The sequence below is a fragment of the Daphnia pulicaria genome, chromosome 8 (assembly GCF_021234035.1).
Source record: "Daphnia pulicaria isolate SC F1-1A chromosome 8, SC_F0-13Bv2, whole genome shotgun sequence".
In the NCBI taxonomy this organism is placed as follows: Eukaryota; Metazoa; Arthropoda; class Branchiopoda; order Diplostraca; family Daphniidae; genus Daphnia; species Daphnia pulicaria.
The window spans coordinates 11,167,056-11,192,312 of record NC_060920.1 but is presented as its reverse complement, the minus strand read 5'-3'; the positions used below and the strand labels follow the sequence as shown (position 1 = coordinate 11,192,312).

The 25,257-nt window shown below is 43.0% G+C and overlaps 3 protein-coding genes and 2 long non-coding RNA genes across 6 annotated transcripts; all 5 read right to left on the bottom strand.

The window, feature by feature from the left end:
* Window positions 1-341: 341 nt before the first annotated feature.
* Window positions 342-2,100, bottom strand: LOC124311593. Of its 2 annotated transcripts, none has more exons than XR_006909951.1 (6): window positions 1,901-2,100; window positions 1,690-1,836; window positions 1,256-1,501; window positions 1,048-1,195; window positions 725-893; window positions 342-628 (listed from the first exon to the last, which is right to left on the bottom strand). It is a non-coding gene; the product is annotated as an uncharacterized LOC124311593 (long non-coding RNA). The 2 variants fall into 2 exon arrangements; XR_006909950.1 differs by having other exon boundaries at window positions 1,048-1,192.
* A 6-nt stretch (window positions 2,101-2,106) lies between these two features.
* Window positions 2,107-4,362, bottom strand: LOC124311619. Its single transcript, XR_006910018.1, has 6 exons — window positions 4,227-4,362; window positions 4,074-4,165; window positions 3,104-3,254; window positions 2,904-3,046; window positions 2,500-2,664; window positions 2,107-2,326 (listed from the first exon to the last, which is right to left on the bottom strand). It is a non-coding gene; the product is annotated as an uncharacterized LOC124311619 (long non-coding RNA).
* A 1,903-nt stretch (window positions 4,363-6,265) lies between these two features.
* LOC124310885 (protein masquerade-like) lies at window positions 6,266-12,731 on the bottom strand. Its single transcript, XM_046775008.1, has 14 exons — window positions 11,747-12,731; window positions 10,319-10,578; window positions 10,109-10,253; window positions 9,603-10,045; window positions 9,448-9,534; window positions 8,766-9,378; window positions 8,530-8,700; window positions 8,321-8,453; window positions 8,029-8,225; window positions 7,745-7,928; window positions 7,614-7,673; window positions 7,320-7,537; window positions 7,092-7,246; window positions 6,266-7,021 (listed from the first exon to the last, which is right to left on the bottom strand). Exons 1-14 carry the CDS (start codon window positions 12,042-12,044, stop codon window positions 6,854-6,856), a joined length of 3,132 nt encoding a protein of 1,043 aa, XP_046630964.1. The 5' UTR covers window positions 12,045-12,731; the 3' UTR covers window positions 6,266-6,853.
* A 1,791-nt stretch (window positions 12,732-14,522) lies between these two features.
* On the bottom strand, window positions 14,523-19,290 carry LOC124311109 (chitin deacetylase 1-like). The gene is made up of 11 exons (XM_046775423.1): window positions 19,086-19,290; window positions 18,808-18,972; window positions 18,607-18,711; window positions 18,343-18,492; window positions 18,139-18,254; window positions 17,979-18,067; window positions 17,799-17,918; window positions 17,355-17,706; window positions 17,084-17,254; window positions 16,879-17,010; window positions 14,523-16,798 (listed from the first exon to the last, which is right to left on the bottom strand). The coding sequence occupies exons 1-11, from the start codon at window positions 19,141-19,143 to the stop codon at window positions 16,652-16,654; spliced, it is 1,605 nt and encodes a 534-aa protein (XP_046631379.1). The 5' UTR covers window positions 19,144-19,290; the 3' UTR covers window positions 14,523-16,651.
* A 1,597-nt stretch (window positions 19,291-20,887) lies between these two features.
* LOC124310985 (N-alpha-acetyltransferase 35, NatC auxiliary subunit-like) lies at window positions 20,888-25,239 on the bottom strand. Its single transcript, XM_046775200.1, has 12 exons — window positions 25,068-25,239; window positions 24,806-25,003; window positions 24,566-24,743; window positions 24,324-24,501; window positions 24,058-24,253; window positions 23,804-23,988; window positions 23,391-23,741; window positions 23,145-23,323; window positions 22,558-22,813; window positions 22,022-22,174; window positions 21,775-21,906; window positions 20,888-21,655 (listed from the first exon to the last, which is right to left on the bottom strand). The coding sequence occupies exons 1-12, from the start codon at window positions 25,135-25,137 to the stop codon at window positions 21,515-21,517; spliced, it is 2,217 nt and encodes a 738-aa protein (XP_046631156.1). The 5' UTR covers window positions 25,138-25,239; the 3' UTR covers window positions 20,888-21,514.
* Between the last annotated feature and the right edge of the window lie 18 nt (window positions 25,240-25,257).

Here is a 25,257-nt window from a genome sequence, read left to right as displayed (position 1 = left end):
GCCAAGGTATAATATTCCGATTCAACGTAGTACGAAGGAGCAGCCGCTGTGTAGTAAGTTGGGGCTGCGTAGTACTTGGCCGCCTCAGTTGTAGTTGTGTAGCTTAGGGCAGAGTAATACTTCGGGGCTTCGGTGTAGAGGCTCGGGGAAGCAAAAGTTGTGGTGTAATACTCTGGAGCCTTGTTGGTGTAGTACTTGGACGGCTCGGTGTAGTATTCAGCCGCTTTGGTGGTGTAATAAGTTGAAGCCTCGGTGTAGTAGCTAGGAACTAGGTAATACTTGGGAGCCTTGGTGCAGCAAGCTGGGGCAACATACGTGTAATACTCCGGTGACTTGGTGGTTTTAGTACTTTAGAGCCTTGGTGGTTTTAGTACTTTAGAGCCTCGGTGTAGTACGTTTGATGATGTAACTCGGGGCAGCATCAGCTGCGGTATAATACTCTGGAGCCTTGGTGGTGTAGTAATATTGTGCCTCAGTGTAGTAACCGGTTTTTGCGAATGTTGTCGTTGTGTAGTAAGGCGGTGGCGTGGTGCTTTGGTGTCCGCCATACCCAGGAGACATCGGTACACCAGTGATCGACCCAGCCTTCAACGATACGGCAAACGGCAACATCACGACCTCACATCAACTATGCGGTAAATAATTTGAACATTAATATTCAATATGGTACACAAACAGATAAAAACAAATAATTTATAAAAACTCCGTGAAACAGAATATTTACCCGATAATACGAAGAATGCGCTCGGTAACAGTACACTGGAGTTTTTCATCCATGTTTCTTTGCCAGTATTGTTCTCTCCAGCCAATTGCCCTGATACAACAGCATGGTGATCATGTTCCATACGACAGCGACCCAATTTGATATCACAAAAGAACGTAACATCTCCAGTCTAATAAAAAATAAAGTCCAAACCCAATAATTAAAATCTTATTTTACAAGAACTTCATATACTATCTAACAACAACATTAGAGCAGTCAATGTTGGTCAAGTTTTAATCATAGTAGTACAATTAATATGAAATAAAATGTTCAAGGATTCTTACCAACCAAACGTTCGATCGTGCTTCAAGCTCGGTATTCACTCAATAACCACCAAAATGTCCTCTCCTCTATTTCCACACCAAAAGCAACAGTCAAATCCGTGTTTACGTCCCAACCGACAGCAGCGACGACATGGTCAGTTTAAATCTGCTGAAATAATTTTAGATTTTAATTAACATCGCTAAAACATGTACAGAAATAACTGTTTACCTTTTGACCATTGTTTAAGGTCAATGCGACCTTGTAGTCTTCGAAAATTGCACCCTCCACATTAGCTTTGCGCAAGCCATTAACACCTTCAGCTTTCACCTTCTCGGTTGTCCATTGGCTCAAATATTTAGGAGAACGGAGAACTCGACCTATGTTACCGCCATCGATGTTGCGGAACAGCGCTACGTGCTCGTGGACATCTTTAAGGGCACCGCTCAGAGATTGGAAAAGGTTTTCGTTTAACACCTAACAAGAAAATAAAGGCCATATTTAGAGGAATTCGTAGAACTAATTCACAGAAATAAATTGCTAGCAGTTTAAATAGACTCTTAGATACTATCGAGCAGGAAGATTATCAAAGTTATTCAACATTCTTCAAAGGTGTAATCATTGAGACTTTTTAAGACAAATTTCGTTTGGCATAAAATGTTTACCTGTGGCAATCACGCATTCGTCGTAGGTGATGGTACCGCCATCATTAAGTTTTGCTTTCCGATCAACCATGTCAAGTTTAACGGTGCTGTGTATACGTACAAATGTGTTATCTTTGCTATTCAATTCGACGCGATTGCAGTAGAATTCTTGTTCGTAAAACAGAAAGTCATTAGTACATGTTCCACATAATTTCAATAATAAAGAGCTCACCTTCACTGTTTGCCGTTCCACTGTTTGAAGCGAAGTTTATTCGAATCTTCGGGGCTGCCGTGTTGGGTGTCGGAGAAGCTCACTCGACTAATTTCTATCGTACTTGGGCGCTCCTGTGTAGTATTCGACAGCTTTGGTGGTGTAATAAGCTGAAGCCTCGGTGACGTAGTTTGGGGTAACATACTTAGTTGCGTAGTCTCAGGTGCCTTGGTGGTGTAGTACTTAGGAGCCTCGGTGTAGTACTCTAGCGCTTTGGTAGTGTAGCTCGAGGAGCATCACAAGTTGTGGTGTAATTATCTGGATCCTTGGTGGTTTAACTGTAAACCAAACTGTGCAACCTCGGTGTAGTAACAACCTCGGTTTAGTAACTGGTCGTTGCGTATATTGTTGTGTAGTAAGGCGGCGGCGTTGCAGTTTGGTATCCGCCTTATCCAGGAGACATCGGTACACCAGTGGTCGACCCAGAAATCGACGATACAACATCCAATAGCAGCACGACGGCATAGTTAACCAGACAATATGAAATATTCAACAATAACGGACAGATTATCAGATAGAAAAAATAGAAACTGATACAAAATTCCACGTAGAATATTTACCCGTAATTGCGACCTGATGATACGACGAAAGAATGCAGTTGTTGCCGGGTCGGAGATGCACACACGATTGACTTCTGTTGCCCTTTCTCTTTCCTTTTGTAAGATTTTCTCTCGTGGTCGACATCAACGATACGACGCCCAACAGCAACACAACACCATAATTAACTATGCAATAAACAATTGGAAATTATTTTTCGAATGTAACTATTCGTATGAACAACTAACAACAAAGATAGAATAGATTTCCGACTCAAAATTACCCATGATACCGAACTGATATTACGACGAAGAATGCAGCTGTTGCCGTATCGGAGATACTCGCTCGACTGATCCCTGTCAAATTTTCTCTTGCCTTTTATACGACTTTTTCTCACCCTTCCTCTTATGCCTTGCGGCTTTTTTACCTTTTTGATAATGATGCAAAACGTCCTTTTCTCACCCAACCTCTACACCACTGTATGACACCTTTTATGTAATGATCTCCATGACCTTCAATTGAAATGCAAACTGGCCTTTCCTTCTGCTGGTGACTTTGCCGGGGATGGGTCTACAAAAACCAATATCAAAATGAATACTAAATAGCTTACCCTTGCGGCTATTCTACCTGCTTGATAATGTTGAAAAACGTGTCATTCTCACCCAACCTCTACGCCACCCCATGCCAGTTTTACGTAATTATCTCCGCGATCTACGAGTCTGAAGGCCATAGAAACTGGTCTTTTTCTTCCTGCAGGTTGACGTTGCTGGGGATGGGTCTACAAAATCCAATATCAAAATAAATATCAAATCATAAATGATAATAGCTTAAACTTTAGTCACTTTATACCAATTGACATTTGAGTCATTTGACTCATTTATTCAGTGAATGAATAAATCTTCAATTTCGAACCGTTTGAGTTGAAAAAAAAATACAAATCGAAGCTTCTCATAAAATTAATAAAATAAGAAATTTGACGAAATTGCTAAAGCTCGATAGACTGTCAGAGTTCGTCCGTTACGTTCACAACGCTAACTCAAAAATGAACTTAAATTATGCTAAATAACCATCCAGGAGAAGCGGGGGAAAAAAAATCGTATTTCCACAACTGATTTAGGAGAATCTAAAACACAAATCGAATGATAGATTGACAATACCTGAACTCTAGGCCCATGGATTTTGTAACCGCAGATTCAACGATGAGATCCTACTAGCAGCTCTTTAACATAAATGAATAACATTTACAGGAGCTACCCTTACCCTGTCTTTTACATGGACAGGTCTACCATCTTGAATAATGACCGCCAGAACCTATCGCGTGTCGTTTGGTGCTGCATGAACAAAAGGGAAAAATTTACCCTGTTACATCAACGCGTTTCTACCGCAATAAAATATGCGCAAGTAAAACGATGTTTTGAGTTTTGACACTCGCTTTGTTTTCGTTGCTAAGCAGGAAAATGTGTTGAAATTCGGGTTTTTCTCTTCACACCGAATAGATGGAAAGAACTCGGCTCGGATACATAAAGGATCGTTGGTTGCACACAAACAAACATTATTCTCTGCGAAAGCAAAAGCTTCATGTCGTATCTAGCATTACCTTTTTTAATATTTTTTTTTTATTTGGTTTAGCGTTTCGTTCAGTGACTCCTTGCCACCAAAACCCGTCAATGGGCAACACCTCCGCGTCATCTGGGTAATACAAACAATTGAATTTTAGCTTTAGCAATTTGACTAACGTGTAATTACGTACCCTCGTTTAAGCCTCGATGGAATGGCAACCCTAAAGAATTCAGGATTGTCCGGACCGCTCAAAGGAGGCGTTGTTCTAGATTTAAATTCTTATTTTAACAGACCGTCCGGTTCAAACTGCAGCCAGTCAAGCAAGGGAAGACACCTTCCTCCTGGTTGTCGCAGCGAGTGAGTGACCACCGGCGGGCGTTGGTTAGTGGTTATTTAGGGAAACGGGGCCACTGAAGAAGGGAGCCCAGATATGCACTTGTAATTTATATCTACATCTACATAATTTATTGACGAAATGACGAGTCTTGAATTTCAGCAGTCTCTCCTCAGTATTACCAATGGATCAAGTATATGGAACGGCAGCAACGATTAGACTGAAAAAAAAAATATATTTTAATTAAAAGTCAATAACTGAACGAAACTTCAAGCATAACCTAAACGCCGGTACAGGTAGCAAGAGACGACGTATCGACAAAACGAAGCCGATAAAATAAGCCCGACAGCCATCAGGCAACATTGACTATTACCCAACTGTTGAACACTGCATATACTGCATGGATATCAAAATAGGCAAATGACACATTAAAGTATGGTGTTGAACTGCAAGTCTGCACAAGCTCCATTACAGCACATCTCTCAACTGGAAAATGACTGCAAAACCACTGTACCACCAAACTGACCATGGACACAAGCAAAAAAACATTAATAAACCAATAACATTTTGAAATGTGAAAAAAAGATACCAATAATGATTTACTTTTAATATACCCTTAACTAGAGAAAAAGAAATCAAAGTGATCAAAGATCATCACATCACAAAGATTTCAATTCAGGTTTTAAAAAAATAAAGGGAATTTCTGTTATACTTCATTAAAAAAAATTAACAACTCTTTACAAGATCTTTCCACAAAAGCTCTATTATGAAGCACGAAATAAGATGTCACTTGTCTTCGACATCAAGAACAAAATGCTAGCCTTCTTGATTTATCATACTAGTACATTATTACCATTTCAGATTTTCTGTTTTGATCACATTTTTGTCTTGCAACATATAGTAGAGACCCTCTCAAACACGCATTTTCATAACAGGGCACAACAAACAAATGGAGAAATGAAAGATTTTCAACTTGCTTTAAAAAACTGAATTAAATCAGATTAGAAAGTGGACTTTTCGAAAAGCCACAACTCATGATTTCCTTACCCGCTTTAGAATTGTTTCTGTATGTGACGAAACTTACAACCAGTACAGGTAGCAAGTCTGCAAAAGGAAAACCTATTGCCAGCTGGCTGCAACAAAGTAACCAGCACAGACCTATTTAAGGAAATATAAAATTACCATAGGGAAATACAGTATGTACACAATTACACATGACTCATTATGATAAAAAGAATACCAGGAGTAAGACAAAGCTACGCAGTCCAACAGAATTATATCTTAAATTTTACAAAGGAAGTTATAGTTGGCAAGGTATTCAAATTGCAAATTGATCTCTAGTCATATTGACAAGTACTTTAGAAGGAAATTCGATAAATGGATAAATCTAAGAAATAAACAAGAAAAACCTTTTCATTTTCACAAACGTCACGACCAGCAACCCATACCCATTTGTCCCTGAAGACACTCGCGCAACCTGGTGGACATCATTTTAGCCACCTAGCGACAGCCAATTTGATTGCTTTCTTGCAGATCAACAGCACGCTGCACGCAACTCGAATTGTCACGCCTTTCACTTTAGCTGTCATGAATCAAGTGAGGATGAAGCGATGAACACTAGATTACTCCAGCAGCTTTCACTATGACACAACGCACACACAGGAGACACATGAAATGACCCCAAATTCAACGAGGATTACAAATAATTGGTTCTTTTCAACGTCAGATTTAGTCAGTAAGCTAGCGACCCATTTATAAACCAGAAGTAGACAAAACAAAACATTTTCATAAATCCAAAGTGTCTTGGAATTAATTTTAAAAAAAATTTTCCTCTAAATTCGAGTCGACATGTAGGACTTATTTAGATAAAGGATTGGATATTTATTTTTAAAATCTTTCATTCAACTGTTGTATTTATGACATTAACATGATACTTTGCAAGGAATATTTTCATAAATAAAGTGAGACACGAAATAAACACTGGGGGAGGGGGGGAATGGATAAGAAAATGAATTGTGCTTGATGCTGTAGAACTTTCCAAATTTACTATTAAAACATTATTTCTTTCGAAATCCCTCCCGATTAACAAGACACAACGTCACCGCGGTTACAGCCATCGAAAATTATTTTAAATAAACATGTAGATTAACCACAAACGTTTTCGACGAAAAAATAATAAATAAAGGGAAAAACGGGGGTTCTCGTCAAACCAAAAATAATGATGTGCTTAATAAAGATATGTAGACATAGATGGTGGTAGCCCATAACCAATGCAAAGAGCGTGAATCCCGGAAACGAAATAACGAAATAACTAGGTGATCAAGTGAACCTCATCAATCCTCTGATGGCGTGTTTCGTTCTTCATTTAAAGTTTACATGAATAAACACAACTAGAGTGACGATGCGGAAAAGTGAACGTGCGTTTTGCTACTTCTTTCGTCTCGACAGAAAGAAGAGCGCGATCAAACCAGCAAATCTATCAGCTACACATTGTTGACACTAATAATCTGATTGATCCAGCTGATGAAGGAAGACACTTTGACGTAAACGCCGGGAACCTGAGCACGACCGCAGCCGAAACCCCAGCTAACCAAACCACTCAATTCATAATAGCCTTCATCTTCACAGACCAAAGGACCTCCACCATCACCCTGTAAATATGAAAATTTCCCAAAAAATTAATTCTGTTCTTCCTTTGATTTCATTTTGGCTGAGATTTACCTGACAGGCATCGTTGCCGGCCTCTCCACCGGCGCAGAAACTAGACGCTGGCATAATGAAAATCTTTTCCGTCACAGCGTTAATTTGTCTAACGCATTCACCTTCGCTGACGATAGGAACATCGGCCTCTCTGACCCGCAATGGAATGGGCCCAGCTATAGAAAAGAACGCCAATCAGTTAATGATGATTCTTTAACTTTTTTAAAACAGAAATGAAAAGCGACTTACTTTCTCCCATGTATCCGTAACCAGTGACTGTGCATCGACGACCCGTCTCTGGGACAGAGCCTCTTGATGGCAAGCAAATGATGCAAACACCTGGTTTGAGTTCAGCCTGGCCTTGCAGCTTGAGCAGGGCGATATCGTTGTCCAGGGTCTGGCTGTTGTGATTGTGGTGAATGTAAGTTGTGGCTACGCGCAATGTCTGGGCACCAGGACTTCCATATCTATTCAAATTCAGACATTTTCATCTTGAATTCATCGATACCACTATTACGTAGATAAGCAAACAATTAAACCCACCGGCTTGTCAAGTCGTGGTCTCCTACGCGAACGTAGATTGCATCACCGGAACGGACGATACTGTTATTTAAAAGTAATAACTCAATTTTAATAACATTTCGATTGCCAACAATGAATGGGGAAAACCTTACTTGGTGACGCAATGAGCCGCTGTCAGGACCCACTGGGTTCCAATCAAAGCACCTCCGCACAGGTACTGATTCAACGAGTTGATCAAAGCAACTTGCCAACAATATTCACCGGGTAGAGCATCGTTTCCTCCAACAACACGAGCCTGGCGGAAGCCTGAGCTCAGCGTAGTAGTGGCGTTGTCGTCTGCGGAACAAAAAGTCAAAAGTTAAACAAAAGAATATTTAAACTTTCTTTGGACAAATCATTCAATATTAAGAAAATACTCTGTAGAAGGTTAACTTACTCTCAATGACGGACAATTCACGTAGCTCTCGATGGTTACCCTTGACACCGCAAACGAATTTGCTATTGGGGAGCGGCCTGTGAACAGACGGACGGGGTCCAGATGAGGTGGCCTGTTGCGGTGGCAGCTGTTGAGGAGGTGTTGCAACAGCTGTGCCTGGACGAACCATTGGCGGAGGTCTAAATGATCCTCCCGGGCTGTTGTTTTTCGAAAACAATATCGATCGTTAATGTCCAAACGGACCTTCGAGTGCGGAGTAAATTAAGGTTGATTGTTTGTTTGCTTGCCATACCGTGAGAATTCGGATTGAGGCACTTCCACGGAAACGCCGGACGACGGTTTCAATTCGCGAATGGCTGATTTTTGAGCGCAGCAAACGACTTTGGAACTCGGACAGCGGAACAAGTCGGTAATTTCGGCATTGCCTGGAAGAAAAATAAATTGGATAATTAAACAATCGCGTTATACGTGTACCCCCAATTGAAAATCCTGGAAACTTACTGAAGCAAGAGAAGGAGAGAATGGGAGCCATGCAAGTGCCTGGGCAATAAGGTCGGGTGTCGACCACTTGGGGAGCACTGGTTGTTGTCGTTGTGGTCGTCGTGGTCGTTGACGGCGTACGATTTCCAGTCGACTGGGGTCTTTGCGGTGCCGCGTCCGACTTATCTCCACCTAAAGAATTCACGTAACAATTCACACATTCCGGTAAAAATGGATGGTTTTAATTCTATATCTACCAGATGACGGTCGTTGATTCATAGCAGCGCCGGCCAGGCTGCTCAGCAGTGGTCCAGCCAACAAAGTGGTCAACGGATTGTTCAACAGATCAGACATGGCGGAAGCAGGTGCTTTGGTGGGTGGTCGGGATGGTCTGTTGTTCGTCGATCCGCCAGATCCTGAACTGGATCCAGACCCACCAGATTGAGGAGCTGAATCGCGGGTCTTGGAGTCGCAGCAAATGGAGCCACGCTCGCAGAGATTGGGAGGGTTGTTGACGACGACGGACGGTTTGGAACAGAAAGCGGACATCAATCCTGGCAAGCAGACACCTGGACAACGTTTAGGTTGTGCGGTGGTTGTCGTCGAAGGAGTGGCTGTAGTGGTAGTAGTTGTTGCTTTAGGTTTAGCGGTGGTAGGTCGAGCAGTGGTCGATGTTACTGCAGATGGCTTTGAACTGCTAGGAGCAGGACGAGTTCCTGAAGTCGGCGCAGTCACGTTATTGGTTTTCTGTTCGCTTATTCCTCCGCTTCCCTCACGACGGCTGATGCAACATTTGCCCCCGTTGGCACAAACTGCTTTTGAGTCGATGAAATCGCAGAGATACGAGAAGAATCCAGTCACACAAGTGCCCTGTTAAATAACAAATTAAATTCGTAAAAATGTTGTCGATTTAAAAAAAGAGCATTTAGGTTCAAATACTTTGCAGCGTTTGTCGTCACCAGCTGCTGGAGTGGCAGTGGTTGTAGATTTTGGTCGGGGACGCGTTGTTGTCGTTGTGGGACGAACCTTCATTCAGAGAATTACAAATATTTTAAACTCGGCAAGAAAAATCGATCCTTTGGGGTTTCCCTTACTGTTGTTGTTGTTGTCGAAGTGGTTGTAGATGCTTCCGAGGTAGACGGAGCCACGGAGCTGGCTTCATTCAAAATCACCAATTCCGGTGGTGGTTCAGATTCGCCAAAGAGTGACTTGGTGACGCAACATTTCATGGCCGTCTTGCAGAGTCCATCGACATTAAGAACGGCTTCGCAATAGTCGGAAATCCGTGTGGCCACACAGACTCCCGGGCAGATACGTAGAGAACCAACCTCGGAAGCTTTGAGCACTTCTTCGTCGTCATCTTCGGCCTCCTCAACTTTGGGGTCGGATGTAACGGCGGTCGCTTTTGTCGTCGGTTTAGCCGTGGTAGTTGTGCTGGTCGGTTTGGCGGTTGTTGTAGTTGTACTGGGAGCCTTGGTGGTAGTCGTAGTCGGTTTGGTCGTTGTTGTCGTGGTGGTTGGTGCCTTTGTTGTGGTTGCTATATCATTTGACGTCAATAATGAATAACATTTCATGTAACATTTTTGAATCAATCAATTACTTGTCGTGGTGGTCGTAGTTGTCGGCTTGGGCGTAGTGGTGGTGGTGGTGGTAGTGGTGGTTGTTGTTGTAGTTGTTGTTGGCGCGGCTGTTGTTGTCGCCTTTGTTGTCGTCGTAGTGGGGACCGCAGTAGTCGTTTCCACCTTCTGCGAAACAAAAGAAAGAATTTGAAAAAAAGGACAATTTCAATGACGGAAAATGGTTTATTCACCTTGGTGGTGGTTGTTGTTGCAGCCGCTGTTGTTGTAGACGGAACGGCTGTCGACGTAGCATTCACAGCGATGGGAGATTTGGTGGTGGTGACGGAACGTGCAGGCGGTGAAGGCCGGTTCTCGACGCAGCATCTCATCGAATTTTCCGAGCACGTCACATTTTCCAAGACTTTCTCGCAGAGGAGAGCAGCCAATACGTGGACGCATCTGCCCGGGCAATCCTTACTCTTGGAAGTCGATGTGATGGTATCGAAAAGACCTGTAAATCAATTATATTACGGCAGAGTTAGAAAGAGAGGTCGTTGACTTCCGTGCGTCCGCAACAACAACAACAGACAATACATTTTCGGTATTTCTTTTTTTTTATGTCTCGCCACCCTCCCCCGTTCTCACCAAACCATTAAAAATATCTGCCCGTAGTCTCTCTCCCCTCTTATATTATATCACGTCTATTGTTAAGTTTTTGTTTTTCTTCTTCTGGGCCAGTGAAGCGTGAGTTACGACGTATTTTTCTTTAAACGCTCTCCGATCAAACGCAAGGTAAAAAAAGAATTCCGCTGCTGGACTAGACGTTGGCAATAAGGTGCGAGATGGGAATAAGGACGTCAGGTGCAGCGTTTGAGGTTGCACGGACTACTGCTAAAGGCAGTCACGCAAAAACCCGAAGGCAGGAAACGAATTGCGATGTCTTGGAGATCTTTTCTTTTTTCGGGGTGTCATCGGTCTGCATTTTCGGTTTTGTTTGTTTTATTACGTAACACACTGATGGCGGACGTCATTGCATTTCTTTGATATTCTACGGGGGGGGGGGGGGGGGGTCTAACGGGACAGCACCCAAAAAGGAGGAGAAGTGAAGACATCCAGGACATCCGGCACCCCAACAGAGAAAGAGAAAATTGAGGTTGGATTGTTTGGAAATGGTTAAAAGAAAGAAAAAAGAGTTCAAACGGGGATATGTACTACGCCGACACGGAACAAAATGCGGAAGCTTCAAAAATAAAGTTAAGGACCTGCTTTATCCGGTTGGATTCCGTCATGCATCATTCATTGAACATGTCAACTTCCCTAGTAGCTTATTTACTATTCAGCTGATGTTTTCTAAAAATACTTTGAAAATGAAACGAAAACGTCGTCAAGTGAAACGGTCAGCTGTTTCCCTTTTTTTCTATGGGGTGCGTGTTTTTCTTCTCCAACATAATTGAACCAACCGGTCGGATCCATTGGACTAGAGCGATACGCATCAAATACTTGAATAACCTTAAAATAAAAGTTAACGCATCAGCAAGGAAAAGAAGCCCAGGCTTCTTTTCCTGGGTGGGCACCCGGACGAGCCAATGAAACCGCACGCGTGATTAATGGCAACCTCCCAAATAGAAGCAGCAAGAAGAAGAAAATGGGATAATAATAATAATTGCTAATAATAATACCAGAAAGCAAACTGCTGGCGAGGCTTCCGGGGGTAGGTGATGGCTGCTGGGCCTTGGAATCGCTGGCTGTTGGCGTACCGGTAGTGGTGATGGTGGGGTTCGCCTTAGCGGTGGCCGTGGTGGAGGAGCCGGCGGTGCTGCCAGCACCAACAACATCGGATGGACTCAGTGAGGTCAATGACTCCGGTCCGGACGTAGACTGCTGCTCGAGCTTCTGTTGAGCAGCAGAAATCGTCATCAGCTGAGACCAAGTTAAGGTCAAGGTTATGACCGTCAAGAGGCCAATAGTCCAGCGCATGATGATGATCGTGAAGAAGTTGATTCGACTTTATTACAAAAAAACAACTTTTTATTCTTCTTCTACTTCTTCTTCTACCCAGCGGCGGGATTTCAATGCGTCCAACTGAAGGCAACCGGGAGTGAAGAAAACAAACGAAACGAAAAAAAACGCACTGGAAGAACGAAGGAGTTCACGAACGTCACGATTCACGAACTTGACGTTTTTTGGGGGGAGAGACAGAGAGAAGAATTTCAAAACGAAAAAAAAGTTGATGCCAGTCCTCAACTATTTCCCTTAGCACATTTTTTTCTGTTTAGCAAACGATGGCCGGACTGTGAATCTAAACCAATTGATAATCAAAGCCGAGCGGAGGAATAGTTGGAAGAACGTCACGATCGGCACGAACGAGAGAAGACGACTGGAGCGACTCGTGTGAAAGTGCGCTCGTCTTCAAGTGAATTTCAAAGTCGACTGGACGATGGTGAGCGCCCGTTGTACCGTGTGTGTGTGTGTGTGCTGGATTTTTGGTGCGCCAAAGGACCCGTAGTCGTCGTCTATACCGTCGTCGAGGGGAAATGTGTTTGATCCAAACGAAAGAAACGTGTGCAATAACTCTGGAGAAGTCTGCTGAACTGAAACATCCCGACCCGTTAGTTCACCTCATCGATTTAACTCCTCCCACAACTGACAATCTTCAAAGGAGAGGAGGCAACGGAGGAATGCTCTTCTCTTTCTCGACTCTTTACCCACTCTCTCTCTCTCGCACTCGTTTTCGCCTTCCTACTCGCAGGTAGAGTTTGGACACACACAGGTAAATGTGTGCACCACAGAAGAGGAGGTGGTGTTGGGCTGCTACACTCGGCGCCATGACAAACTCGTCGCAGACTGGCTATAAGCTCTCATCATTTTCTTCCAGCCAACAAATTGTACCTAAAAATCTCTAGAGGAGAATTTCACAAGTTGCAAATGATTCTCTGCTGGCCAACTCAATTAAGAACTGTCCGTTCACACAACTTGAATGCATACCCCGTTTTGGGGTTTTTTTTTTCTTAAGCTCTAAATTTAATTTCGGGGGCCTCCTATCTGGGACAGAAGAGAACAAAACATCCCACTTATAGTTTTACCGTTTCAGATTCTTTTTTCATCGACTACGTTTTGGTTGATTTTTTGCTTTCGTTTTGTTTTCTCGTGAGCGTGGGTTTGGCGAAGAAGGAAGCCCCCCTGCTGCACCGGGTCTTTGTAATCATCTGATAACGTATCACGGATAATTCTCTACCAGCAGCTGCAGAACAGGTGCGAAAAAGAAACAAAAAAATGGGCAGACTTTTAAAAAGATGCTTTTCCCAGCCGAGAAAACTTAAGAGTTAGAAGACGCAACTGAATCAGGAAGTCGCCACACAATCTCTTCCGGCATCGTCCGGAACTCTATATCTACAGACACGCGCATTCTGCTGGTTGCTGGCGAGACATTCAAACTTTTCTAATTGGGAAAACAAAAAGCTAAGGACCACCAAACCAAAATGCCAATCAGCAGATGGCAATTTGATGCTGGGAGATGTGAAAGAAGATTCTTCCAGGCTGTTCTATTTCAAACAAGGCAATCTGGTAAAGGCCAGTCGGAGATGAGAACTAACGGTGTTATGAACGGTATGATGATGGGGACGGCGGATAGACGCAGCCTACCTTCCCACATCTTTCTCACTCGCCCACCTTCATTTTCCCTTATAAGACAGAAAGAAAGAAAGAAAGAAAGAGAGAGAGAGAGCAAAGCGAAGCATACTTACAACACTGTGAATTGCATTCCACCTGAAAGGATCCCTGCTCTGCGTTGTTGTCTTCCCCCCCAACTCGCTTTTCAAGCCCCCTCCTGTTTTCGAGGTCCCGTTAGGTTAGGGTCTCATACCTTCGGACCCAAAAAAAGAAACAGAGATGAGACCATCATCAAGGAAGCTAGAAAAAATATAAAAAAAAGGAAAACCCCCGCTATCCTACCTCAAAAAAATCCGTCGCACTTTCCACTGCTTCGTCTCTCTACTGCAGGAATATAATAAGGTTCAAGGTCCTCTTCGACAACCGTGTCACATTGTTAGTCTTTTCTTGGGCTCTTCTCTAGACTTCCATCACCTAATGTTTTTTTTTCGGGGGGGGGGGGGGGAAGAGATAAAAAAATATAAGAGAAACAGCAGGGCTTATACTAAGAAAAAAAGTATTGCGTTACCCTATCGAGCATTTCTCAATTCTTTTTCAATGGGAAAGTTTTTTTCTTTTTTTTTTTCTAATACCGCTTGTGTATAGCTCGTTTCCGGGATTGTTGATCCCGGTTTATGTTTCACATATACCTGCAAGCACAGAAATTATACCTTTGGATTTAAAAAAAAATAATAAAAAACAAATAACGAGAGATAAGCATATGTTCGTACCATCGAGAGATTTTAAGTCAATCAACATCCTCGGCCAAAGTCAAGGAAATACAGCAAGAGCCAAGAATATAAAAATGTTTTCAGACCAGTCATTCTTTCAGTATTTTTGCGACTTTAAAAAAAAAAACACAATAGTTTTCGGTTAACAAAAGAAACTTTGGGATTGCAAATGGGTTGTAAATTCTCATCAAACGTAAAGAGCAGAATAATAACGAGTCTGACGACCCGGGCACGGAGGAATGCAGGATCATTTACCTCGGGCAATCATTCTACGCAGTTGGCATTGTTAAGTATGTCAGGATATTTTTTGTTAATTGGCTTTGGCCCAGGCAAAAGACACAACCGTAATTATAGCGTCAAAGTTCACAAGCCAAAAAAGAACTTTTAGTGCATTCAGTTGCAGGCTGCTGTGCGCAATCAGTTTTTTGTTTGTAAATTGTTCTCCAAGTCTGGGTTAGTGCCTTTGAGGCAAGTCGGGCGTCGGGTTACGGTAAATTTGATGGCCCCCGGTCTCAGCATTATCATGTAGTTCACCTCCGTCTTGGCCTAGATCTTCACGTCAAACAAGTCGAAAAACATCCAGAAATCTCGTGATAAGTCAAGTTTGAGTCGCGTCGTTTGTCGAAAGTCATTCGTAAGTCCAAAATTGATGGGGGAGAAAGTAAATATTTGTATTCAAACGTCAATATATACGATGGAGATATTTGTCACAGTCTTTGTTTTTTGTTTGTTTTTTTGTCATGGTTTTTTTTTGTGTCTTTATTCATTTAGAAGTGCAAGTCAAGTCAAAGTCAATAAAACATATGAAGCAGACAAGCGGTGGGTGTCGTTCCGAAAGAGTCGCATCGTCGAGATGTTACAACTCGCTAGTCATCCGGTCAGAGTTATACGATCGGTCGCGTTTATTTTTCAGTCAAAAGGGTCGCAAAGTCGTCAGTCTAGATAGTCAGTCACGTCTTGGTAAGTCAGTCAAAGGTCTTTTGGTCCAAGTAAAAGATCGTCTAAAAATTATAGGAACCTGTCACCCAGTTTCGTTCAGAGTATGTCCAGTCAAGATTATAAGTCAGTCAGTCAGTTAGTCACGTTATTAGTCGGGAATGTTTGGGTGGGTTTCGGTGTCGTCAAAGTCAGTCTTTTTTTTTTTGAATAGTCACGAATATTTGTTTGCGTCGTCGTTTTGAATGAAGAAAAACGGCCAGCGTAGAGTATTCCGTCAGGTACCAGTGAAAAGAGTGAAACGTCACGGCGAGCGTCAAGTCAATTGTCAGATAGTCAAACATCCCCGTGATCCGGACAGATTGTGTTGTTGTAGGGGGAATGAACTGTCGGTCAGTGTTCCATTTTAGATTCGGTTCTCAGTCAAAATGTCATGAATTAAAAGCGTCGCTTCGTCACGCCCAAAACGTCAAAAGTCTTTCGGTCGAGTTCTCATGGTCAAATAACAAAGTTATCCTCGTTTCACCCGAATGAAATTCAGAAATGAAAACAAAAATAAAACCAAGTCTCGCTTGAGAAAGAGAAGGAAGTGCCATCCCAGTCATGCTGCAAGCCCACTCTCCTCTGGAAAACGGAGAAGGGAAATTTTTGAATAAGCAACGATGATGTCTTCTCTTCACTCGTAAAGTCAATTGGATAAACGCAAAGCCAGTCGGTTAGTCAAATGGCAGTAAATACAGTGGGGTAAACTGGCGTATGTGGGTAAAACTGGAAAACCAAGAAAAAGTTTAAAATTCGTCAAACAGTCAACACAGTCGAGTCGAGTCTAGTCATAAGTCGAGAGTAATAAATAAATGTCTCTTAGTCAGTTTGTTTTTTGGAAAAATGTCATTGATCCGTCAAAGATCGCGCACGAAAAGTACTGGAACGTGTCAATCAACGTGCCATGAGAAAACCTCGGCGCTCTGTCAACGGAGAAGAAAATAGGAAATCAAATCTTGTTGAATAGGACTGGATCGGCGAACCTGCACCGTCCGTAAATAAATACTGGCGATTTTGATAAAAAGGATGGATATGAATAATCGTGGGAGGAATAGATGGTCTGATGACTTGTGGGGGGGTTATCAATCACCCGTCGCTCCCAAAAAAAAATTTAATAAAATGGTTTCATTAATGACTATGGAAGGAAAAGAAATATCTTGCAAACTGCCGTGTAGGAGCAAGTTTGTTGGACAAGGATACCAAAGGAACGATTCGCAGAGTCGTCGCTTAAATATCCAAACCGAATTCGTTTTTGATCCAAGGGTAAACTTGGGGGCATTCGGTGCAAGTGTGGAGATAGCGATCGCCTCTTAGCGCACGCGATTGCAATTTGCAGGCACGGCCAATGTTGCAGGCTTTGTCTTCAGGCGGGACCTAACACGAGTTCCGACAAAATATTGTTTGATTTAGAAAAGCTGGAAAGAAAAAAGGGAACTTAGCAAAAAGCTACGAACCGTTGGCTTGCATTTCCAGGGATCGAATTGACTCAACGCGTTGATTGGCGTCGGCCTCTGCATCCACTGGATGGCCTCCCAATTATTAACGACCCAGACATCCGGCATGCGGATCATTTCCTCGAGGAATCGCTGCATCGAGAAAAGAGATGGAATTTTAAAAACATGGGACGCATTGAGCTCAACTACCGCTAGGTGGCGTTACCTGGAAGGCGCGCAAGTTAATTCGCTTTTTGAACCAAATCGTGTGGAAGTAGAGACCGAAAGGAGCGCGGTTCGTGTTGTAATGGCGCTTGAAATTGTGCATCAGCATTTCGTAAACTTCATCTTCCGACCCGTGGGACGGACAAGAATCCACCATAGCGCACGAGTACTCCTAGTCATCATTTAAAAATGAAACAAAACAAAAACGAAAAAAAAACAAATTTGTGTCAACGCCAGAAGGGAGCTGTGCCAATATGTTGAAATGCACAAACCTCGACTTCCAATTGGTTGAGGACCATTTCCCAAATACCCGGAAAACTGCGGCTGGGGCAGCGCTGTCCGGTGCCGACACAGCCGTGCGGCATCTTGTAGTCGAGCGTGTAGGGCCACAGGGGCGGATCGCTGAGAGGAGCCGCCATACTAGCGTCGTACACGAAGCCAAATTCTTTCATCATGAGAAACTGGCGGTTCCAGCCGACTCGCAAAAATGGAACGCGGATTCCGCGGATATCCTCCATGTGAACTCCAGCGAATCGGTTAATGATGTTGGCCTGGCCGACCATCTCATCGAACCAGTCCTCAATAGTGGCGTTGGTCGACCACCAATTCTCTGGTTGTCGGTGACTTTGATTAACAAATGAACAAATAATTAAGATTAAAATTCAGTCGTCTTTTTTCCCCTCCCTTATGAATTATGATTGATGCCTGAAACTCACGTAATCGAGTGGGCTGCGATTTCGTGTCCAGCGTTCCACAATTTTTGAACATGCTGGTAGTTGTTGTATTCGTGACTGATGTAGAACGTGGCGTGGATGGGACAGCCGTTAGGATTTTTACTGTTGAAGAACGAAACCATCAAAATCTGTTCTCCGTTACAACGAGGTGACTGAACTTACCGCTCGGGGATGAAAAGTTTGTTGAGATATAAATCCCAATTCTCGCCGTTAACCGCGTCGTCGAACGTGATGGTGACCATTTGCGGGACCTAGTTCACACAAATAAATCAAAACGTCAAGAACTGGATTCCCAAGAAATTGAGTCTCTACCGCTACGTACTTGATTGGCTTCGAGATTGCCTGGAATGAGTGTTCCGTCGACACTGCAGAAGCAGTTGGGCAAAGTGCAATTGGCGTAGTCGCAGCGCCCGGCCGCATTCGGATCATTGTCCGCGTCTGAATGTATGATAAAAATAAACCAAAAGAAAAGACATTAGAGAGAAATGTTCCATGACTAATCACCCATCACAACCGTCCGACTAACCGCACCATCCTTCGTCGCTACCATCCACGCAGTCGGCATGTCCGTCGCAAAATAGGTCGCTGTTGAGACAAGTCCCGTCAGCGCAGGCCAGCTCATTGACCGGGCAGATGGGTTCCGGAGTGTTGAGAAGTGGTTTAGGCAAGGCGGCTTCTGCAAGTTCACAAAGGAATTTAAGAAGAAGAAGTTTCAATTGCTGACCGACGACTTGATTTCCTACCAACGCCAAAAAAGTTAAAACAAGAAACGATTGGAAAGCGGACAAACCTGTGTTGACGTCGCAATTGTCGACTTTCGCCTTAAAATCGCAAATTTGCCGGACGATATCGAACAGCAAACCCGTCGAGCACTTGAATTCAAATACTTCGTTTTCTATTCATTAAAAAATGAAAAGATTCGTGAGTTGTAAAGTTGTAAAAAAGAAAAGAAAAATCGGTGAAAAATTAAATTGTGGATTTTGATAATTACCTATGCAAAGGTAGTACTTTGCGCATTCACCCGTCGACCACATTTTCGCCTTTTCCCGATCGGGATTTCGGTAGAATTTGCCATTGTTCATACAGCGGATGCCGTTACGTACCTGGCGCTTATTGCGCAACAGTGGATGGTTCTCGTCCGGCACAGGTGAGGACCCTTCAATTCATTTTGTCACGTCAATTAAAATCAAATTCCACAAGTTGCAACCCAAACAAATCCAAATGAAAAACAAAACAAAAAATAATTAATGAAATGTAGTCACTACTTACAGGTGAGCTGAAGAAGAATTGCAACTAGAACCACAACGGACCACGCAGTGGACACCATTTTGCAACTTCACGCAACTCGTGCCGCCGATGTGATAGAGGATGACGTTCAACAGTCACAGCACATTCGAATCGGGAGTAGCGCCCGTTGCAATGTGTGCTCCGTTCAGAGCTGAGTGGAAGACTGACTGTCTTGGCGCATTGGCTGCGTCTCCTATATGGATGAGCTTTGATGTGGGTTACCTACTGGCCTAGATGAAGGTTAGCAAACTTACTACCCCGTGAGCGGGAGAAGGAGGAGTAAAAAAAAAGGAGGGAGGAACAAAGAGGGAGGCGGGAGGAAGAGGAGGAGGAGGCGGCGGTGGCTTTGGTGGTAGACAGCGGTGACTAGAACACCACCGCATCGATGGCCTCACGCACATGAGGCTTCCATCGGTCATGGCCCGGCGATTCTCCGCGCGCTGGTTCCTCCTCATCTCGAGCCAACCCACACACGCAGCGCACAAGACGCGCCGGGCCGCGGAAGAGCAGAGAAGTTTATAAGCTAAGAATAACACCCGAGAAATGACGTTAACGATTAACTTATAACCGAACGGGGCCTGGCTATATACTGTAGTAAATGTGACCGAATAATCCGTGTAATCAGGACCTGAAACGTGAAAAAATTGGAATAAATAACCGGCGTGACGACAGAATGCCCTCGGTGGGAAACAAGGTGATGATATCATTCGGCCACAAATCGATTTGGGCTCCGCTTTTAACAGCGCTAACTTTTTTGGTCAGTAAAAAGATAAACATGAACATTTATCCTAGGCAGGGCCGGCCGCCCCGACCCTCTGCGTTCCATTTCTTCCTTCCTTCACCTCTCCTCTACACAGCGGTCGTTTGTTTATCTAGTTATCCCTTAAATAGATAAAAAAAAAAAAAGTCACATCAAAACTGAAAAGGAAAACTGACGAAGAAACCCGAGACTTGCGCAAAGTAAACAGGTAAACACGAAATGAGAGGAGATTGCATTTCGACGACACATATTTTTCGGTTTTTTCCAGTTCCAGTGACCTACTTTAATTGAGGGATCGTTGATAGATAAATACTAGAGAGACGATTCGACTGGGCGCAAGTAATTCGAGTTCTCTAATGTCATAAAAAAAAGGAGAAAAGAGGAAAACTTATCAGAACCATCATGCAACAAATAACTTGAAGACATGAAAACCAAATTAGAAATATAAAAAATGAAATGAATAAAAAACGCGAGAAAGGGCCATTGTCCTCTTCCTCCAGGGGTGAAGGTAAAAAGCTGTTCTGTCGGTAAACACCGGTACCGGCTCCCTAGTTGAAGTGAGAAGATTATAACAAGAAAAACACGAAGAAAGAGAAAGAGACGGACGGAGGAAGAAACCAAAAAAAAAAAAAGAGTAATAACTCGATGTTAAGAAAACCTGTTTTTTTTCCTCTCTTTCTTTTCCTTTGAAAACCCCAAAACAAAACAAACGAAAAAGAAAAAAGAAGGTAAACGAGGAAGGAAATAATGAAACAACAAACCGGGCCCTCCTGGTTCCTCAGCGGTCGGGCGAGGAGTTTTTGGGCGGTTGGGGCAGCTTCGTGACGCTCCACATCTTCTCCCAGCATCGCAGGAGAGAAGGCCAATGAACCCCGAAGTAACCAAGAAGTGGAGGGACGCCTTCTTCGGGAGAGGGGGGATAAAAAAAAAAAAAGGAGAAAATTTCGGAGCAAAGTCGAAGGGCCGAATGACACATAAATGAGGTTTTGTAGTACGTACGTACGCGTAGAGAGAGAAAAAATGCTTCGGACAATTCGTGTAGTAATCACCCACGAGGAAAGAAAAGTTACAAATAAACAACAATCTAATAATAATTGGCCGCAGAGCAAGAGAGGATGATAAAAAAGAAACAGATGCTCGTCTTCTTACTCGATCTAGTCCTACCTTGTTACAAAACTGGACTTGATATCGCGCTAATGGCCACGGTACATTGGACGCTGTGCAAGACGTTAGCCACCGCAAAGTGGAAAGCCAAAAATTGACATTGTGGACAGAGAAAGCTCCGTCTCGTTTGCAAAGAAAAATGACGTGACACTTTCCCAGAAACTTCATTCTCCTTCCACTATGCAACCAACTCAAATTGTGTCTCAATTTTCACATCGCTTGATTGGCGGCTTACAAGGAGGATTAGTCAACATTGTCAATCGACAACAAAAAAATTTATTTTTGTTTGTTTGAATGTTTGCGTTTTGCTTTAAGTTTTTTTTTTCTTTTAATTTCTTTAACCGGATGCATTCTGAATTATAACGTACCACTTCACATGAAGGCATGTCAAAACGATATAGGGGACTGGGGGTCGTTCGGTCGAGCTTCTTTTTCTTCTTCTTCTGCGCATTGCAATCAAAATTCGTCCTCCATTCTTGTCTTAGAACTAGGTGACTTTGACGATGGGTAAGTGCGGATGAACTGTAAAGTCAAACTGCGGCCCGGACGCTCCTTCACGGCGATGCCCACCAGCCAGCAGTCGCATGACGACGCAATTAGTTTTACAGACACGAATCAACGATGTCACCTGAAGTAGAAACGCGCGTGAAAACAAAACAAAAAAGAAAAGACAAAAAAATTTGTAATGGCGTTATCCTATTTTTGAGTTGGCGGTAAGGAAAACCGTAAAAGAAACTGTTCGTGTACGTTTTCATCATTGGATTGGCCGGTTAAAGCCGTCAGAATCGTTGCCGCATGATGGAAATGCCTGCAAGCCGTCGCGTAGAGGTTGGACGCATGCGATGCTTTATCATTCTCGTCGGTGGCGTTGAACTCCAGCTGTTAATCGATCACACGGAGGACGACAGAAAATCCGTTAGAAACAGTTTGAGATGATTATCTTTTGTCTTTCGTCAAGGGCATATAGTCTTTCTTTCATATGCTGGTTTCCTACTTTAGTCATTTCCTTGAACTGCACATATGGGACGAGTGGCGGCGTTGACACTTGGCCCAGTGCAGCAAAACGGTGCTCATAACGGACGCGCTCATCGTCAAACTCGGTCCGCGGGCGACGAATCTTCCCCTCCAAATCCATGGCCACCATCGCCTGAAAAAGAGCGCAGTAATATTCACATTTCGAGAAAGGAATTTTACCATATTTCCAAACCACCCACAAGAAACAGTGGGATACCTTCACCTTTTTCTCTCAGCCAAAGAAACAAACAAAAATAAAGTCCAAAGATTATAACCACCACAGCAGACTGGGTCACGCGTAGGGTACACGTAACTGTATACTGTACCCATGTTACGTGTGTTGTTTGTTTGTCTCTGATTTTTTCTTTTTTCTTTGATGGAGAAAAAGGAGCATCCGCAGCTTTAGGGATAAGTGCAAGAGTTATGTCATTCCTTATAAGGCATGCGGGTAGATTTACAATGCTGGGCAAAAAGGAAGAAACGGGGACGATGGACCGTGAGTTGGCCATCTTTTACCTTATAATAGCCCCCACACATAGACTGAACGGCTTGGCAATAGGCAATTTCCTTGGCGTAGGGTCGAGCGGTAGCGCTACGTTCCTTCTTCTTCTTGTTCTTGCCGTTGCCACTCTGACCTCCTTTCTTGTTGGTAGCGTTCGCCGCCTTGCCTTTGCTCTTCAGATATTCGGCCATCGACTGATGCTCCGTCAAGAAAGAATCGGCTCGGTTGTAAGCCGATATCAGCCATCCGTAGAGAAATTCGTAGAGATACCTAGCACACGAATACGAAAAACCAAAATAAACGATTCGACCGGAACATAGGAAACATTCATCCCATATTTATGACTAGACAGGGGGCACTCAACCGCGGTGTGTGTGTGGAAACCGTTAGTTTGGCCTCTCTTTCTTTATAATCCTCCTCCTACTTTGTACAAAAAGTTGTGTAAATGAAGAAAGGAAAACCCCCCAAAGCGAAACTATCAGCATGAGCCACAAACATAAATTAACAACACATCCATAAATGGGAAAAATCAATCTCAAGCTCTCACGGAGCCGCTAATGAAGTTTCCCTTCGGCCGATTACTACTATGATCGATACGTACCAAAAGATGTAATGATACTCGTAGACGCTGTACAGAGAGAGCTCGAATCCAGAAAACAAATACTGAATCATTGTCCGTAGCGTGTGCAAAAGGACCCAAGTACCGAGGCAGGCCAAGTGAGAACGCCCGCTGTCCGTCTGCAGGGAGATTGTATGCAGATATGCATCCACTTTGTCAGCCTTGCAAGAGGGGGAATACAATTAATTATTGGGTAAAGCCCATTTAAATTGACAAGTGCAATATTACTTCTTCCTGAAGAGCAGCTAGATCTTGCAAAATATGTCCGAATTTATCCCGTTGGCGAGCTAAATTATGGCCAGCAATTTGAACCAAGGAGCCCATCGGTCGAACACATTGTTGGAACAGCTGGTCGATACACTCTTGAACCTGATTGTGCTGCTGAGTACCAGCAACCAAACCCAAGCCGCCAGTCAATGCAGGTGGTGCGATGAATATCCGGGCTGCTTCTTGAAGAACTTCTGTCAGGGGTTGCTGACCAAATACTCGGTTGCATAGCGGGATATAGAGAAGCTGTAACAATGACCGGGACAACACGCAAGGTGGTGGCCGCTGTCGGCCGATGTTATAGAAAAAATCCTAAACAAAGAATAACTGTGTTGGAAACTCCTATTTGAAAATAATGTCTGAAAGATAATTACCAAAGCCGAGTGGAAATTCGTGTGATCTTTGATTTTACACATTGCTTTCAAGCGGTCCATTAACTGGATTAAATTGTTGATGGCATCAGTTCGAGAACGCAGTTGGGTATATCGTGGAAATGTGGGTGGTAAGAGCCGTTGGTTAACTTGAGGCTCAAATCCCATAATTTCAATTTCGTCGGCTCCTGTTCAAAAGAAGTAACAAATTGGATTCCAAGGGAAAACGACGAAATAAGTTTATATAATACAATTACCGTATCCTGAGCCTAGAGAGATCGTCTGTAAACATGAGTTTAAGGCTTCGCGACAAACATGGGTAGATTTTAGGATGTCTTCAATTAATGAGTTGGCATTAACAGTTGCATTAGGTGATTCTCGACGATTAAATTTCAATAACAGTTGATAGAAATGCCGAAAGAAACGTAATCGGGTATGGACTGCGCTAATCTCCTACATCAAAGAAATGGTAAATTTGCAATAATAATCTGAAACTGATAATGAATGGCTGAGTATTGAGTACCTTCATTTCCTGGGATTCCTCAATTGATGAACTTGAGGGTGAAAAATTTTTAATTTCTTTCATCAAATCTTCTTCACTTTCTTTGATTAAGGCTAAAGCTTTTGCTTCTGGAACATCAGATGCTAGTTTGAATCCATAAACCAAAGGCTGAAAGTCTTCCTCTTCAAACACTGATGCTCTAAATAGAAAAATCCTTTGTTACCACAAAACTGTCATTCACTAAGCTGACTTTAGACACTCACTGGTTAATGTAGTCTTTGATGAGATCAACTACTTTGAGAAAAATGGTTATGAAGGCCTTCAAATTTCGGTCTTCAATCTTTTGAGGATGTTGTGCATAGAGATTAATAAACACTGTTTGAGCTAATGAGTGACCTTCAAGCCATGTGACTAGGCAGGCTATACTGTTATCAACAATGCCTATTTACAAAAATTATGGTAACAGAAGATAATTTTTAAAACATTTATTACTGTCTGTGTACCTATAAACTGTTCGGGATTGACTTTTTTTAGTTCCAGTTTCTCGGCTTTCACAGCTTGATCAAAGCTGAGAATTTTTTTGGTGCCATTGGTAGTCTGATGCATTCCAGCATCCATTTTGGGGTCCATCATCTCAATTGCAGACATGGCTTCAAACAAACCAAACAAGTCATCATGGGCTAATTCTCCCAATTCCAAGTCTAGAGAGAGCATGTGAGGGTTTACGACTGATCAACATGGGCAAAGTTGTGGTACACAATTTACCTTTGACTGAAGCTTTGAAATCACTGGTTATATCTGTCCAAGAATATACAACTTCAGGAGGACGGGCCATTTTAAATTCTAAAATCCCGAAGGAATTAAAAGAACAAAAAATACCAACAAAATAACTTCCTCAAAAAGGTCCTGTCGATTTCGCGGACCAGCTGATCATTGGTAGCCATCTAGCGACCGT

What these genes read in the sequence shown, in the direction of transcription:
- LOC124310885 (XM_046775008.1), bottom strand. Translation starts at nt 12,044, where the DNA reads ATGCGCTGGACTATTGGCCTCTTGACGGTCATAACCTTGACCTTAACT. An exon ending in GAATCAACGACCGTCATCTG is followed by an intron (nt 8,701 to 8,765) that starts GTAGATATAGAA and finishes TGAATTCTTTAG; the next exon opens with GTGGAGATAAGTCGGACGCG. An exon ending in TGAATTGTCCGTCATTGAGA is followed by an intron (nt 7,929 to 8,028) that starts GTAAGTTAACCT and finishes TTTGTTCCGCAG; the next exon opens with ACGACAACGCCACTACTACG.
- LOC124311109 (XM_046775423.1), bottom strand. Translation starts at nt 19,143, where the DNA reads ATGGTGTCCACTGCGTGGTCCGTTGTGGTTCTAGTTGCAATTCTTCTT. An exon ending in TCAACCAATTGGAAGTCGAG is followed by an intron (nt 17,255 to 17,354) that starts GTTTGTGCATTT and finishes AATGATGACTAG; the next exon opens with GAGTACTCGTGCGCTATGGT. An exon ending in TTAACTTGCGCGCCTTCCAG is followed by an intron (nt 17,011 to 17,083) that starts GTAACGCCACCT and finishes TTCTCGATGCAG; the next exon opens with CGATTCCTCGAGGAAATGAT.
- LOC124310985 (XM_046775200.1), bottom strand. Translation starts at nt 25,137, where the DNA reads ATGGCCCGTCCTCCTGAAGTTGTATATTCTTGGACAGATATAACCAGT. An exon ending in AGGAATCCCAGGAAATGAAG is followed by an intron (nt 24,254 to 24,323) that starts GTACTCAATACT and finishes TCTTTGATGTAG; the next exon opens with GAGATTAGCGCAGTCCATAC. An exon ending in TGTGTGGGGGCTATTATAAG is followed by an intron (nt 22,175 to 22,557) that starts GTAAAAGATGGC and finishes GCTCTTTTTCAG; the next exon opens with GCGATGGTGGCCATGGATTT.